Below are 15,881 nucleotides of genomic sequence, written 5' to 3'. Positions count from 1 at the left end.
GAGTAGTCTGCTTTAAGGTTATTCCTGCTAGGGGAAATGAAGCTTTTGGTTTAAGGACACTTGAATTAAAGCTGTTAGATTATGACAAAAAAAAAAGAAAGAAAATTAATAACCAGCAATTTTGGTCAGTGTAGATCAAGATTAACATTTTAACTTGAGCAGTAAATAATGGATTCATCAAACTTTAATAATGAAGAAACTTGTCTCTTTAAGTAAATTGATTTTTTTGATCTTAAGGTAAAAGTTGAATTTAAATAAACTAAACCTGCCACAATCTGTTAGGGAGTGGATTTAACTAGACTCTCACTCCTTGTGAATCCATCTTTCTATGATCTGCCCTATTCATGGGTGCAGTCATTAAGTTCAGCGTGTGCAAAACCAGCTTAAAATTCCTAGAAGTGTCTTTGACCCACGGGTTTCAAGGCGTACTACTAAGGGACCCACCTTAGGTTTACCTCATTTTAAAAGTGACTGTAGCTGTATTTTCATAAAGATTGTTAAAAGCCCATCAAGTCTCACTTTTGTTTTCTCGTATCTCTCACAGAAATCTGAAGCCAAGCTGGAGGAGATCTTGAAAGAAATCAAGTCCCTCAAGGACATGATCAGCAGTCAAGAAAAGCGAATCGTCCAACTTGAAGAGCAGATGTCCAAACTTGCCATTTAAGGACCCTTTTGCCCAACCCGCTACAATTCAGGACGCTCCACTGGCTGGGGGTGGGGGTGGGCGGGAACACTCACTGCCTATCTCAATGACAGTGTTTCGTCTGCCTAGCAAAGATCCCTAGCAACATTCCAGATGAACTTTTTCTTAGCCAGCTCCCAACCCTCAGTTTAAAACAGGTGGAATAAGAAGAACATGTGGCAGATTTAGTAGAAAATACTTTCTTTTTGGTGGCAAAGGACTATTCCTTTTATTCTGTGGCAGTCTTTTTTTCTTTTTTTCTTTTTTTAAATTGTGTCTACTTGTATAAAAAGATCTTACATAATTCTTTGCATTTTAGAATAATGATCAAGAAAACCATGTCAACAGCCCCCACCCCCAATTTATCATTGTATAGCATCATGTTTTATAAGTAGGCCTCAGTGTTTGGTGTTTGCCCTTTTCCAAAATTAAGACATTGCCAAATCTGGACTTTTGTTTACACTTCCTTAACAGTATTTTTTTTAAGTACGGAAACAAAATCAGTGATGCACTATGAAATTAAAATAATTTAATTGGATGGTTCTGAAAGAGAGACTGACAGATTAAATTTGTAGTTAAAAGAAAATACATTGCAGGTTGCCACAGCTGACACCAAACACTCAGACACAACCTTAAGTGACTAATTCTTGCTGTCTTTGTTGAAGCTGCAGAAATCCACACTTCGCCTCTGCTGTTTCCTTTCATTCCTGTCGCTTTTCCATCATTCCGACTGTGGACGTAATAGTCCAAGTAAACATGCATTCCTTTCTACCTTGCTTTACCAACATGCACTCTGCACTTATTCAAGAAAGTGACACATTCCACAATTCTTATTGGCTGTTCTTGGTATGAGGGGGAAAACACACTCACTGCGGTGACTCAGTTGCACTGTTTGGTCGTTGGGATTCTTTATGTGGTGCCCATGGAAAGATGAGCTTTTGCATTTTCATTCTTTCTGCGAGGAAAAACTCCAACCCGATTGTTTGGTTATCCGGGGGTTTGCTCAGCACATCACTGTAGTCAAGTGCAGTGGGCTTATTTTTTTGTCACTGCTCTTTTGTTTGCTTTGCCATCTGATGTCTGCGTTTTCTGTACAAGCACAAAAGAAAGTTTTCTAAAATGACATCAAATAACCCCGCAGCTACTTGACTGCTTTTAACCATGTGATGTTAAAGCTGGCTAGACCTCAAAGGCCTAATCTGGGTCCTCATGTCTCTGGCCTTTTAGGTACCAGCCACTGTAGACTTTCCACTACAGAGTTTTCCTTTTAATTCAGAAGAAGTAAGTAGTTGGGTTATTGCTTCAATGTTCAATTAAATCCTGTTTCTTGTTCCAGCTGTTTCTACATCCCTCTTAGCACTTCCACATCTTGGCTATTTCTCAGATGCTCCAATTTAGTGCAGTCAAATTTGAAAATGGATCATATTTTTCAACCTGAGTTGTTGTTTTGTTTTTGTTTGTTTTTTTTAAAGATTGTTTCCCTGTGGGAAGCTGAGACGGGTAATGGTTCAATTTGTTGTTTGCCTTTAATAAATGTTACCACTGTAAAGACCTGAAAGTGCCATAGAGGTGACCCTGGAAGTGTTTTATTTAGTTTCTTTGTAGATCGACTGTTCTGTGAGTAGTTTTGTGGAATAAATGGAGGCGAGGTGCCTGGAGTTTAAACCCACTTTGAGGTGCTATACTCAGTACAAAATTCAAAGGACTCGGTTTCTTACGTACTGTGTGACATCATGAAGTCCTGCCAGTCCATAATAAAGTTCACCAGGCAGCATTACTTTGTCAGGGTTTGTCAAACACATTGTGCCCCTGACGCTGTGACACTTTCCTCTGGGGTACAAGCTTAAAATGTAAAATGATGTAAAACCAGGAATCTGTTAGCTGAGTCATCAATAATCTGAGAATATTAGTGACAGGAAATGTAGAGTGTGATGCATGTTTGGCTGACACTGGTCATACTGCCATATCTTTTATATGAGACTGCCACTCTCTGGGTTAGAACTGTTGGCACAAGAGCGGAGTTTTGAGGAGTAGTAGCTTATAGAGATCCAAAGGGACACTGTAGGTGGAAAAATAAAAAATGTGTTGAAAGATAGATGTATGTTTGTAATTGAGGTCTAGAAAACGAGTGAGAACTGTGTAAATAACGTGACCATATATCTGTATTTTTTTTTCCTCCCCATTTCTTTTGTTTTGCGGATGTGCTGAAGAGGGTATTTGTGTGGGAGGTGGATTTTTAAACATTCCCCCTGTTTGTTCCTTGCACCTTGCCATCATGAGAAAAGCAGAACCTCTGTTACGTCGGAGGTTATCAAGAAAGAAAATCTGATGAAAAATGAACCAGGATGAAAGCCTCGTGTGGAGGTCTGCTCAGCATTTTTGTTCATTATTCTTGCTTCAAATATCAAACTATTGATTATAAGAAAAATTAATAAAGAATTTTTAAAATGAGTTCACTGTTCAGTTGTTAATTAGCAAATACACCGATTAATGATCAATATGACACCTTAACACTCACTGGACACTTTATTAGGTACTACTGTATTACTGGGTTGCCCCCCCCCCCCCCCCCCCCACACACACACACACACACAGAGTCAACATGCATTCCCAAAAGTCTTGAGTTATTTCTCATTTCTTTGTATTGCTTGGAAAATAGTTGCAGTGATTTTTTTTATTTTTTTATTTATTTTTATTTTTTTATCATTTGAATAAAGTAAAAGTCAATTCTGAGTTCATACAGTTCTAACAAGCTTGAAACTCAATATTTGGTATGAGCCATCCTTAAGATGGACTAACTGAAGGGAAAAATCTTCTCTCACGTCTTGTGTCAGGTCTTTGCTAGATTCTTTTTTCTTCTGTTTCTTAAGCACATAGATGTGTGCTCCAACAGCTCTTTGGGAATCACCTTGTTGCTGCAAACATGCTAGTTTGTGCCTGTCACACTTTAATTTTTACCATTTTCTACAGATTCAACTAAAATAGTTACCACCAGCCTCTCATTACCACTACTTTATTCCAAAGTGGCTAAATATAGAACTTGGTTCTTTGTTTGTTATGTGCAGACACAACACTGGTGCCTTTTTTAAATGCATGGATGATTCATGGGTCAGTGTTAAGTGGCTTAAAAAAGAAAAACATTCCTGCGAAAATGTCCAAAGAAAACTGAAAGATTTCCAGAAAATGGCCTTCAGAAACTATTACCTTTCACTTTAAGAAAGGTTTGGCTCCCTGGAAAGAAAAAAAAACTATAATTGACACTTTTACGCTGTAACAAGACGAGAAACACGAGCACCCTTAAATAAATGCGCTGCAAGTTAAACAGTTATCCAGTGCTCCTAAAAGTCCATTTAGTTCATATATTTGCTCTGTACATGTGTTTCAGGATGAAAAGAGTGCTTTCTCCCTGTACTGGTCTTGTATGCCCTGCAGAGACAGGCTGTAATCAGCAGGAACGTAATTAGAGAGTATTCAGTGCATGCCAAAAAAAAGTTGTGGAACTCGCCCCACCAAGAATAGAAATACTGTTTTCCGAAGAACTTGGGACTAACATGTACCAACTGCAACATATTTGTTTTAAAGATAAACACTGAGGCTAAAGTTGAATCTGTCAGTCAGACTGTGAATGGACGAGCACATACTGTGGCAAATTAGCCTTTCGTTGCAAATAAAGACTGTTTCTATTTGTAGAGCATCCCGTGTATCTTTTGTCCTGTTAGTGTGAAGTATCACCATGCTCAGATCAAATGTTTCTCAAAAAAACATATGTATGATAAAAAAATCTGGTCCCACATGGCCGGCTACATGAACTTACCAAGAGTTAGGCTGTTGGAGGATAGAAAGTTCAGAAAGAAAAAGAAAAAGAGGGAGGAGAACCTGAAGATGGAGGGCTGGACATGAGTTTGAGGTGAGGATACTTTTAAGAGCTCAGTAAAACAACAAGTCGGCACAAGTCAGCAGGGAGGGCGAATCCTCGGAAACTGTCTTCCACTCTTACTTTCTCGTCTGTCCGTCTTGTCTTGTCTCCCCCTTTTCCTCCCTCTTTCTGCAGTCTTACTCACTGCTTTGTGCTGCACAGAAGAGAAGCCGAGGCCAGCACATCCTGTAAGTATGCATTTTACATTTGTAGTGAAATTAAGTTCAAGGTTAAAGAGAAGCCAAATATTTTCAGGATGTTTGACCTTTCATACGTTGTACTTTCATACATTCGTTTCACGAGTGGCAAATAGTGATGAAGAAATAAATGAAGTCTGAATGTACTTTTGATTGTGCAAAAGTACATTCAATGTTGCACACTTTTCATGTAAATCATGTGATGCATCACTACAGATTAAACTATGCTGATAATCTTGTGCTATAATACTGTAATAGTAGTAATATTGCAGCAAAAGTTAAAGGGATCGTTGGTACAGTTCTTAAATACTTCTATAGTTGCACAACTTATTTATGGATTATTTTCTTCTGAATACTTAAAAAAAAGATCTAAATGTCTAACCTTGAATCTGCGTGTACCAGGTAGCCACAATTGTATGTCAAGAAATATTTGAGATGGTCTAACATTTGTTTAGTAAGTTGCTGCACACTAGGTCATCAGACTGAATGTGAGATAGGTATATGTGTAAAATATGGCTCTGCACCTTCAAAGTTTTTCATGTAATTAAGTTTATAAAAGCTTTAAAATGTCACAAATTAGAAGGCTTTGAGCTAAAGGTAAGGGCGACCCTCTAGTGAAATACAGGAAATGTAATTTTAGCTGTAATTATGGGGACTTAAGGGGCAGGGCTGTCCTAGAGCTGTACATTCAAGGATGGAGACCCAGCCCGCCATCTGGTGCAGCACAGTACATGCTGTATGTTTGACCACACTGGGAAGGGGAGCTTGTCTTTACAGCTTAGCACTGTGTAATTACAGACTGGGTTAAAGACTTAAACAGGTTTGCAGAGCTAACAGACTCACTGGTTTCGGTTAAATCTTCTCAGTGAGAGGAAGCCAAAAAGAAAAGGATGGAGAAATGTAACACTGAGCAAGCTAGGAGGTTTCACTCAGTCATGGTGTAAATGCAGCTTTTCCTGGAAGCAGAAATATCCTCAGTGAGACTGTGCTGCTGTGGGCTGGTGAACAGCAGCTGCTGCCCAGCGTAAATATAGAGGCGAGAGCCGCAGGTCTCCCACGCCTCTGTGCTCACTTTAGAATACAGTTTCATCCTGGCTTTGGTGTGGTGGATGGGTGGCCTCCCTCTGCTTTACAAATTATAAGGCCTCCAGCTCCAAACTCACTGTCTCCACCCCGAGTAAGTAATGGCTACTCTGCTGTCTGCTAAAATAGATCTGGTGCAGGAGAGAGAGAGGCAGCAAATGAAAAACCCGGGTCAAGATGGATACCAGTCACACTTGAGATGTGATACGGTAAATATTTAGGGTGAGTGAGGAGCTTAAGATAAAGAGTAGCAACAGTTAGTGAGGCTTTTGTCCTACCAGCACCTGAAAACCAGGACTCACTGCAACAGGCTGCTGGTCTTAAGGGAAACAGTCAGACCACATTAAAACTAAAGCTTTTACATTTTATGTCTTCCTAATGTGTGAAGATGAAACCAACAAGATTTAGAGCTGTTTTAGAGGAGCTGTTGGACACATTGTCATCCATCAGAATGAAGCCAAGCTGGCTTTTTTCCTCAGTTTCCAGCTCTGATGCAATGTTAGATTAAAAATAAAATAGCCAACAGAGCACTACACGTGTGCACAACACTTGCCAACAGAGACAGTACAACTAGAAACGTGCACGTCAAAAATCTTACCCAAGACAGGACCACATGCCTTCTGATCAGATATTAAAGTTGAGAAAGGCAGTCCCAAATCTTTTCACCTAACAATCAACTTTATTCTTTCAGTGACTTTGAGTCTATGTGCTGCCTGAAATTAAAAACATCCTCTTGTTGTTTCTGCAGGACTCAAAGAGAAGATGAAGTCTCACTTGGTGTTTCAGGTCTCCTGTGTGACCCTGCTCTCGCTGTGCTGCTCTGTGTGTCACGCCACACCTCTGTTCTACAACATATCCATGGACGGCAGCGGAGATGAAGCCGAGCTGGAGCTCCTTTTCCCGGTGTCTTTCTCCACCCGTGCGCCTGTTCACGTTACTGCTGCTACCGGGGGTCCCACTCTCACCAACACCATAACCACCACCATGATCCGTCTGAAGGACTACGTCCTGACCCGAGTAGTGGACTTCCTGCAGGAGAACATGCTCATCATCATCGTGGTGACCTCTCTTCTCATTGTCATGGTCTTCATCATCTGCTGTGCCTCTGCAATGAGTCACAAGCGCAAGCTGGAGGCGTATAAGCCCCTACCTCATCCACCCAGGAAGTATACGGCCGATAAAGCTGGAGGACGCAAGGATTCAAGTGACCTGCAGGAGAAACCGTACGCCGTCGATCACGTCAAGAGGGTCCAGACTCAGAGCATGTCCTCCCCGAAGAACCTGCGGATGCCCTCTAAGGCACTGGTGGGAGAGAGAGGGAGAGACGTCCGGTCATCACCTCGACAGGAGGTCAGAAGGGTCAGAGATACAGAGGCAGTGGAAAAGCGGAGAGAGGAACCAAAACACAAAGAGAAGGTGAAGCACAGGGAGGAGGTTCAGCAGAGCTCCAGTCCCAGCACCAGCTCCAGCTCTAGCTCCAGTCAGCCAGTCTGCACCTGCCATCTGAAAAAAGGCCACCACTAAGTCACAGTGGTGGGCTTTTTCTCGCCTTTTAAACAAGATCAGAAATGGGCAAAGGCAAAATGGGTCCTCAAAATGTGTTTTCATTAGAATAGCCTTACAGAGGGAAATAGGTCTATATTTAAGTGAAGTCATGCCTCATGAAGAAAAATTACCCATCATTAAAGTCTAAGATCTAGATTTAAATATACAGTGAAGAGGATTATTACCTGAATCACTGGTAACTGAAAAGTTTACAAATGGTACAGCTCAAATTGTTTGATTGATAAGCAGGCACGAGGAAAGATAGCAGCATACCGAGACCCTTTTAACGGCCACTTTGTCTTCATGTGCCGAAAACAACTTTAACTTGGCACGGCAAGCACATGATTTTTCTTTTTCCTGTAATTACTGGAAAAAACATAACACCACTGTGCTACTGAGGCAGTAAAACTTTATATAATACGTATTCTTTTCCTGTGAATAACACTTTCAAAGGGAACTAAAATAAAGTATTATTCCACATACCTGTCCAAAGGAATCTCCTCATTATGTCCTGCTGGAGTGAAAACATCTGGATCCGTCATTTAGAGCAACACGTTCGGTGCTGTAAATAAGTCAAAGTGAAATGTCAGTAAACTTGACGTGATAAGTAGCAAAACTTTCTCTTTATATTTACAGTTATATTTACTTCATTTTGTTTGCATCGGGTTGTTAAGTTTCACGTGATATCATATTTTATTTTAAAAACCAAAATGTATAAACAAAAATAAACATTTTTAACTGTGTTATTTTTTAGGTATCTGAATAAAGGCTGTATAAATTACCACAAATCTACTATGTGTACTGCATGTCATGGTAAAAAGAGATCACAGTGTGTTTCAGTTCTAAGGTTTCACGTATCAGGACATATTAAAGAATGATCAGGTCTTAAAATGAAAAACTGCAGACCAAAATGCAGAAGCAGAGTGTGAAACATTAAGTTTGCTCCTTTAGTGGTGATAATCTGAAGTCATTGTTTTCTGAATGACTTTATGAGTCTCACGCGTCGTTGTGGAGGAAGTTTGGTCCATTCTTCTTTACTGCAGTGCTTCGGTTCATTGAGGTTTGCGGGTATTTGGCCTGCAACATTACAAACGAACTGAGATCTGAAATTTGGCTGAACCATTGCAACAATCATTCTGTTGTAGATTCGATGTTGTGTTTGGGATCATTGTCCTGATGTATAACCAAATTTAGGCCAAGCGTAAGCTGTCAGACAGATGGTCTCACATTAGACTCAGCAATACTTTGGTATGCAGAGAAGTTCATGGTGGACACAGTGGCTGCAACCAACATGCTTGACAATTGTTATGAAGTGTTTGTGCTGATATGCTGTGTTCAGTTTTCCCCAAACATGGCACCGTGCACAGTGACCACACATGTCTGCTTTGGTCTTGTGGTTTAATCCGATGTAACTTAAACCTAAGCATCTCTACTGGCAACCCTTCCAAATAAGCCACATTTGTTAAGTCTTTTCTTTGATAATTGTTTTGTCATGAACTTTAACATTTAACATGCTAACTGAGGCCTGCACAGTCTGGGGTGTAGATCTCAGGGGTGGGGACCTTGTGGTGAATTTGCTGGGAAATTTTCCACTTGTGAATTATATTTCTCATTGTAGAGTGATGGAGTTCAGTTTGTTTGGAAATGACCTTATGACCTTTCCCACACTGATGACTGTTGCTGATGTCTTTCATCCTCAGCATTGTGTCAACACACCTGAATACTACAGACCAACAAACCTCTGATTTTATAAAGGTGCTCACAATTAGTTAATCAATGATTAGTTAATCAAATGCATTTGATCAGCAGTACCTGGCTGTTAGTTACCCCCTTACTTCATAATGGAAGGGTGGACTTAGTTTTCACACACTGCTTCTGCATATAAGCTTAGTCTTTGTTAAATCAATGACATGTTGTAATATGTCACAGGATGCTGTTCTGAACTGTCTTGAACTGAAAGAGGCACTTTCTTTGTACAATGACTGTACATATTTATTCTTGTACCTTTATTTACCTTTGACCTGCTCTCAATGGGCAAATGTATAAAAAAGTAGGCAGTAGAAAACAAATATTTAAGTTTTTCTTTTAAATAGTTAGTGCATTTATGTATATGATAAATTATGCTTTTTTTATTTTAAGTGTAAAAGTTTGAAATGTGAGTAGAAGGATAGACAGTTGGCATGTTTAGCTTACGTGTATAGGCTTGACAGATGCATATTTGTCTCTCTTATCTGATTTTCTTTGATTAAATTACTCTGTCCTGTTGTTAAGTTAATGACCTTGAACATCAAATCTAAGCCTGAATTATGTGCCAATGCTTTTGTCATGCTGACGTACTGTTTTCCGCCTAACCTCAACCACAGTTGCTTTCTTTTTGACACTTGAATTGTTTACAAAAAGACCGTTTTGTTTTGCTTATATTTAATAAAGCTATCAAAAAAGATGTCTCTGAGTGCCGTAAATGTAGCAGCGTAAATGGCTGAAGCTACGCCAAATGAAGCACAGATACAACCCTGTGGAAACCTACAATTAGAAAAGGCGAGGAAGGTCTCGGAAAACAAAGAGGACAATCTCAACGTAAACATTATGTTCCACTTGGGAATCTGTCATTTTGACCTGCGTCCACACAGAAATCACTGGTAACTATTTTAAGGTAATTACCGAAATGCCAGATCTGTGATATCTGCTCTGTGATGATATAGGCTGTCTTCTCTTTTAACAGTTCAAACCCCTGATCTGCAAAAGAAAAACAAAAAAAACCACTGCCAGAGCTTTCTGATTGGCCAGGATGAAGCCGCTGGCACCATCACCTCGCAGGACTGCAGAAGAAGGTACTCGAGCCTGGAGATGACGAGAGCCCCCTTTGTCCTCTGCTGGCAACTGTACAGAATTGTTTAATATTTCAATAGCAGTAATCCAGATACATACGGACCCTTTGGCACAAAACAAGAGCTCATGTATTGTTTATACAAATCCTGGTGACCCTGATTTGTTCCCATTAGAATTATGATAAAAAGTCAAATCCCTTTTGTTCCATATTTTGAGCAAGTAATGAAATATTGATGCTGTATGAACAGTGCAACTCTTTCATTTGTGTATTTTAATATATCTTATTTCCAGTGTGACATGGATAAATCATGATGACATCTGAAATCTGTTTTAAAAATGTAGAAAATTCATAAGAATGTTTTTTTAATCCTCAAACATAAAACTCCTTTCAGGTCTTAAGTAGGTCAAACTGCCAAAGATCAAACGGGACATGATAGCGCACCAGCTGAAAAGCAAGTGTAACCATGTGGTGGCTGAAACGTGAGCCCAGACAGAGCCTTACACCGGGCTCAGATTCCCTGCTCTTTTATCAATGAGGTGCTAAATAATTCGAGAAAATGCTAGCCCCTTACTTTCACTCTTCCTTCCAGAAAGATGCAAACCTTGTAGCACATCTTCACTAAAGTCTCTAATAACCTCCACCTTAGCTGGGCTCCAACAGGAGAATATTTAGGACATCCTTTTTTTCATACCATTTTTTTTTCTGAATGCCTTTTGCATTTTCAGCTTGTTCATCATAAAACAGCTGACAAACAAAAGGACTTCTTGGTCAGTTCGGATGGAGAAGATGATAAAGAACAGGTAATAGAGCTCCTTAAGGCTGTCATTAAACTTTGATGAGCATCTGCCTGGAATTATCAGCAACGTCGGTTATCTTTAGAGGGACAGTCGATCACGTAGGGAGCATGGGAAAGCACCCCTTCCTGTCTCTTTGGAGGAGCAGATAATACACAGAAAGAAGAATGGTAAGTGAGGCAGCTTTAAATCTTTGGCATCACTTTATAACAAGTCACACCTTGTCATGGGGTTTTAAGACGTAAGAAGTGGCTTTATAAATAGTTTTAGCAATTCCATGAATGGGTTTTACACTCTGCAGCTCTTTTCCATAAGGTCATTATATGTACCAGAGTGTGCTGGTGGAGTACTGGTATTAATGAATGGTTCATTAACCTTTAATAAAGCTGCTTTTGGCTGTTTCCTTATCCACACGGGATTACCACAGCAGGTGGCTCCACGTGTTTGTTTTGGCAGAGTTTCTATGTCAGATGCACTTCCTGATGCAGCCCCAGTGGAATTTGTCTGTCCTTCCTGGATCAAACCAGGGATCTTTCAGCTGCTTATTAACCTTTAATAAAGCCATATTATAACAGTATACCTCTTCCTTTATAGAACTTTTAGAAGAACCATATCCTCTAAATTCATCTAACTTCTCGTCTTTCCTGCATTATTCTTGCAGTGAGTCATGCTTTGGTGCAGATGTGGCGTCCTGCTGGCTCTCTGCATCTGTCCTCTAGCCTGCCTTGCAGTGTCTCCCTGTCCTACTGGGTGCTGCTGCCCAGGATTTCTGGTTCTGTGTGAGTCACTAGGCCTGAGGTCACTCCCTCGCTTGGTTCCTCTCAGTACCTCAGCTCTATCTGTGGCCAGAAACCAGCTCTGTAATGTGGACCACCAGCTCTGGCCCTTCTCCGGCCTCCAGGAGCTCAGCCTCAGTCACAATCTGCTAGCCCGCTTCCCTCGTGGCCTGCCTCCCAGCCTGGAGTCCCTGCGGCTGCAAGAAAACCGCATTACTTACATCACCTCAGGTGTCCTGAGGCAGCTGGGAAACCTCACTCACCTGGACTTAGAGGACAACCGTATTCGTGCCATCCAGCCCGGGGCACTTCAGGGTCTCCACAAGCTGCAGGTCCTGACACTGAAGGGGAACAGGCTTACCAGTCTCCCCATGAGTCTTCCACCATCACTGACCCACTTAGATCTTTCAGAAAACTGCATCTCTGCCTTGGACCTGCCCTCACTGTCTGCCCTGGTCAAGCTGCAGGTCCTGAAGATCAACAGCAACTGCCTGCGGTCAGTCCCAGAGAGCGCCTTTGACAGCCTGCCACGTCTCAGATCTGTGGACCTCACCAACAACCTGTGGGTGTGCGAGTGTGACATTCTGTATCTGTACCGCTGGCTGCTGAGCGGTAGGCTTAAGATGGCCACAGACATTGTGTGCACAGAGCCTGATCATCTCGCCCACCGTCTGCTTCTGAATCTCTCTGTCGTGGCCATCTGTCCTCGTGTCCTGAAGCCAAATGACAGGACACACGAACGTGACCTCAGCTCTGCACAGGCGAGGATGCTAACAGTGCAGCCAGCAGAGAAAATATCAAAACTAGCCACTAATGGACTGCTTTCCGAAGCTCTAAACAGTAATCAAGACTCTTCCAAGACGCGTGTCTTGCACTACTCTTTAGAGACTCTTACCTATGAGGAGTGTTTATCCCTAAATAACAGTCAGTCAGTCAGCCCCTTCCAATTAAAGACTACTACTTCTCTCCCTGAGGAGGAACAGAGGTGCAGAGACAACATTACAGCTCGATACCCTCAGAGTAACGTAACCCCTGAGGGGACACAGGTCTTGCTTTCCACACATAGAGATGCACTCATGCCCACTCTCGTCCCACAGCCGTTCACTCAGCAGGCCTCTGCAGCGATAGTCTCTCTGCTCATTGTGCTGTGTGTGTTAGTGGCTCTCGTAATGCTGGCAGTGCTGCTTGTGCTGAAAAAGGTGCTCGTGCGTCAGCAGAGGGTGGCTCCTGCTGATTCAGGATCAGCAGGATGACATTTACACACACACAGACAGACACTGAAGTCTTTTAATTTGTTTATTCGCAGTAAGCAAAGCACCTCATACAAATTTTCTGAACTTTCTTTTGTATGTAAACTTTAACTGTTGACATTCTTATACCAAGTCTTTCATCTGGGACCTACATTGTCTCACAAGTGAGCCAGAAAGAGCCTCAAAGCCAAAAAATAAAAATACAAACCCACATCCCTGCTTCATTAAGAATGTATTTAATGCTCTGTGTATTAAAGTGTTAAGCTTCACCATGAACCCATTGTTAATTAAACAATTCTGATTGTGTGATAAAAGCAAAGAATCCATAAACGCTATTAACACTTGAACAATATGTGACCCTTGGCTTAAACTCAAGAGACTGATCCCACACCTGTGGAGAATTCCCCAACGGATGCAAGATCAGATGTGATGTGATTACAGCGACCCATCTGCACTGCTCTGGCACTAGGAGAGGCACGATATCCAACAATAGCATAAATCTATTAATATAGTCAGTGAATAAAACATTAATTGCTGGCTTTAACATGTTCCTCCTTGTCCTGTTGCTTTAGCCGGTAGTCTGACAGTGCTGCTTTTATGGCATCTTCTGCAAGCACTGAAAAAAACAGAAGATTTTAGAGACACTATGAGCATAATTTGGAAAACAAAAAGCATTCAGTTCATGATAACTGGGTGATTTGACCTACATAATCATTATGTAGGTGTGATTAATACAGTCATTCATTCATTCAATCTTCCATAGAGACGGGTTACACCATGAAGAGGTTGCCAATCTGTTGCATGGTTAAGACACCATCATCAGTTAACCTGTAGATGTGGTCAGAAGTTTACACTTATCGTGGGGAGGACTGACATAGTATTAGGGGACTTTTAATGATTTCTTTGAACTGTTCTTCTGAATTTATAATGGACTTTCTCTGATTCACACACAGGGTTAAAAGTATACACACGGGGTCTGGTAACTGTGTTTTTGTCAAAGTCTGGAAGAAGACCCAAACTGTCACCCTTAGATGAGAGGGAATTGGTTAAGCCTGCTATGAACTCATCAAGCCATTAAAGATGTATCCTGTACAATCATTCCACCCCGGAAATACAACAGTTCAAAGAAACCATTAAAAGCCCCAAATTACCATGAGATTCATGCCAATGATGAGTGAATGTAAACATCTGACCACAACTGTAACGTGTGTTTGGACTGTGGAAGGAAACCAGAGTACCCAGAGAGAGCCCACACTGTTGATAGATATATTTATTGCACATGTAACACCTGATCTGAAAGCATAAATGTATGTGCTTTCAAACAGAGCAAGAGAAAGAATTTGTTTGAGGGGAGGGGGGGGGGGGGGGGGTGGGGGGGGGGGGGGGGGGGGGGGGGGGGGGAATGGTGTGCATGGTCCTGAAGCTATTTTGGACACCTAACAGCACATTTTGATCTTAAGCGGGCTGGACCAGGGAAACTCCCCTTTTTTGTTGTAAAGCTGTTTAACTACATATTTAATCCCTGAGATAGCTTAATGTAAGAACCCCCCCCCCCCCCCCCCCCCCCCCTAGTTTGAATCATATTTCTCAGGTTTTCTACACGATTAGGAAATGCTGCCATATTGAATTAAAGAAATCGGTCAGCATGACCCTTTGTGTTTAAATGGTAAGAAATTACTGTCTCTTTTTATTAGCTGACCTAAAATACTTTGGTTTAGTATGAATGGCCACAGTGGAGATCCTTCTATTAGGAAAAGCTACAAAACTTGAAATGAAAATACAATTCACATTTTCCAAAGTCTTCCAGTGGGCCGGACTGAAGTTTTTGCTGGGTCGATTCTGCCCCCCAGACTTTATATTTGATATATGATATATATTCTGACACCCATGTCTTAAGAGGTGTTAATAACGACTGTGAACTTACTTGAGCAGTGAAGCTTGACTGGAGGAAGGCAGAGTTCTTTGGCAATGTCTGTGTTCTTGATCTTCAGAGCATCGTCAACCTGCAGGGTAAAAGCAGATTCATGAGATCCTTTACAATAAAGCGGAGAAAACAGCACTTTTAGGGTACATTTTTTGGTTGCCTGTACTTTGTTTGGTAATTTAACATACCGACTTCCCCTTCACCCACTCTGTTGCTAGAGAACTGGAAGCAATGGCCGATCCGCAGCCAAATGTTTTGAACTTTGCATCGACGATCTTTCCATTTTCATCCACTTGGATCTGCAAACAGCACAGAGTCAAACATCGGAATTTCAAAGACATGACAATACATTGGTTTCTGCTGCTGGCTTCCAGCTTACCTGAAGTTTCATAACATCACCGCATGCCGGTGCACCCACCAATCCAGTCCCCACATTTTTGGAGTTTTTGTCCAGGGAGCCCACGTTTCTCGGGTTTTCATAGTGGTCCACAACCTTAGGGAGAGGTCACACTTATCAGAAAATATATATATCTCTGATCTGTTGGTGGAGCAACTGACAGACAGGGCAATGTTACCAGTGACAACAACAAAAAATGTCAGCTAACTCTATCTAAGTAAGGTGACGTCAGAGGGTTTGGACGCATTTTCACTCGGTTACCTTTTTGTGGTACAAGCAGACAGCGCTCAGCTCCGGTTTGAAAATCCTCCTGCTGAAAAACAGCAGCAAGGACGAGGAGCTTCGTAGGCAGACGTTCGCCATGTTTCCAGCACCAATTGCGAACGGAAATCAACGAGTGAACACGAGGAAGCACGAACGGCTTGTGTTGACCATTGACTGTAGAAAACAAGGTGTTGACAAACAAATGAGAGAAGAAGGTTTTACA

The 15,881-nt window shown here is 41.5% G+C and overlaps 4 protein-coding genes across 6 annotated transcripts in view; 3 read left to right on the top strand and 1 right to left on the bottom strand.

The window, feature by feature from the left end:
• The window catches only part of LOC146506806 (coronin-1C-A), a 38,412-nt gene extending 35,279 nt beyond the window's left edge, over positions 1 to 3,133 (top strand). For both annotated transcript variants that reach the window (XM_085179030.1, XM_085179031.1), the window contains one exon: positions 545 to 3,133. In XM_085179030.1, coding sequence (XP_085035156.1) covers positions 545 to 664 — 120 coding nt within the window. In that variant the 3' untranslated portion in view covers positions 665 to 3,133. The remainder of the gene's footprint in view (positions 1 to 544) is intronic.
• On the bottom strand, positions 2,122 to 15,869 carry iscua (iron-sulfur cluster assembly enzyme a). Of its 2 annotated transcripts, XM_085179049.1 has the most exons (7): positions 15,656 to 15,869; positions 15,377 to 15,490; positions 15,186 to 15,296; positions 14,998 to 15,076; positions 12,087 to 13,689; positions 10,085 to 12,020; positions 2,122 to 7,985 (listed from the first exon to the last, which is right to left on the bottom strand). In XM_085179049.1, the coding sequence occupies exons 1-5, from the start codon at positions 15,755 to 15,757 to the stop codon at positions 13,601 to 13,603; spliced, it is 495 nt and encodes a 164-aa protein (XP_085035175.1). In that variant the 5' UTR covers positions 15,758 to 15,869; the 3' UTR covers positions 2,122 to 7,985; positions 10,085 to 12,020; positions 12,087 to 13,600. The 2 variants fall into 2 exon arrangements, with proteins under 2 accessions (XP_085035175.1, XP_085035176.1); XM_085179050.1 differs by lacking the exon at positions 10,085 to 12,020.
• LOC146506805 (uncharacterized) lies at positions 6,641 to 7,402 on the top strand. Its single transcript, XM_085179047.1, has one exon. It carries the CDS (start codon positions 6,641 to 6,643, stop codon positions 7,400 to 7,402), a length of 762 nt encoding a protein of 253 aa, XP_085035173.1.
• Positions 11,715 to 13,278, top strand: tmem119a (transmembrane protein 119a). Its single transcript, XM_085179038.1, has one exon. The coding sequence runs from the start codon at positions 11,715 to 11,717 to the stop codon at positions 13,074 to 13,076; it is 1,362 nt and encodes a 453-aa protein (XP_085035164.1). The 3' UTR covers positions 13,077 to 13,278.
• Positions 15,870 to 15,881: the final 12 nt, after the last annotated feature.

The sequence above is a fragment of the Neolamprologus multifasciatus genome, chromosome 12 (genome assembly GCF_963576455.1).
Source record: "Neolamprologus multifasciatus chromosome 12, fNeoMul1.2, whole genome shotgun sequence".
Taxonomy (NCBI): Eukaryota; Metazoa; Chordata; class Actinopteri; order Cichliformes; family Cichlidae; genus Neolamprologus; species Neolamprologus multifasciatus.
Note: the sequence above shows the minus strand (reverse complement) of the source record. Positions and strands in the feature narration are given on the sequence as shown.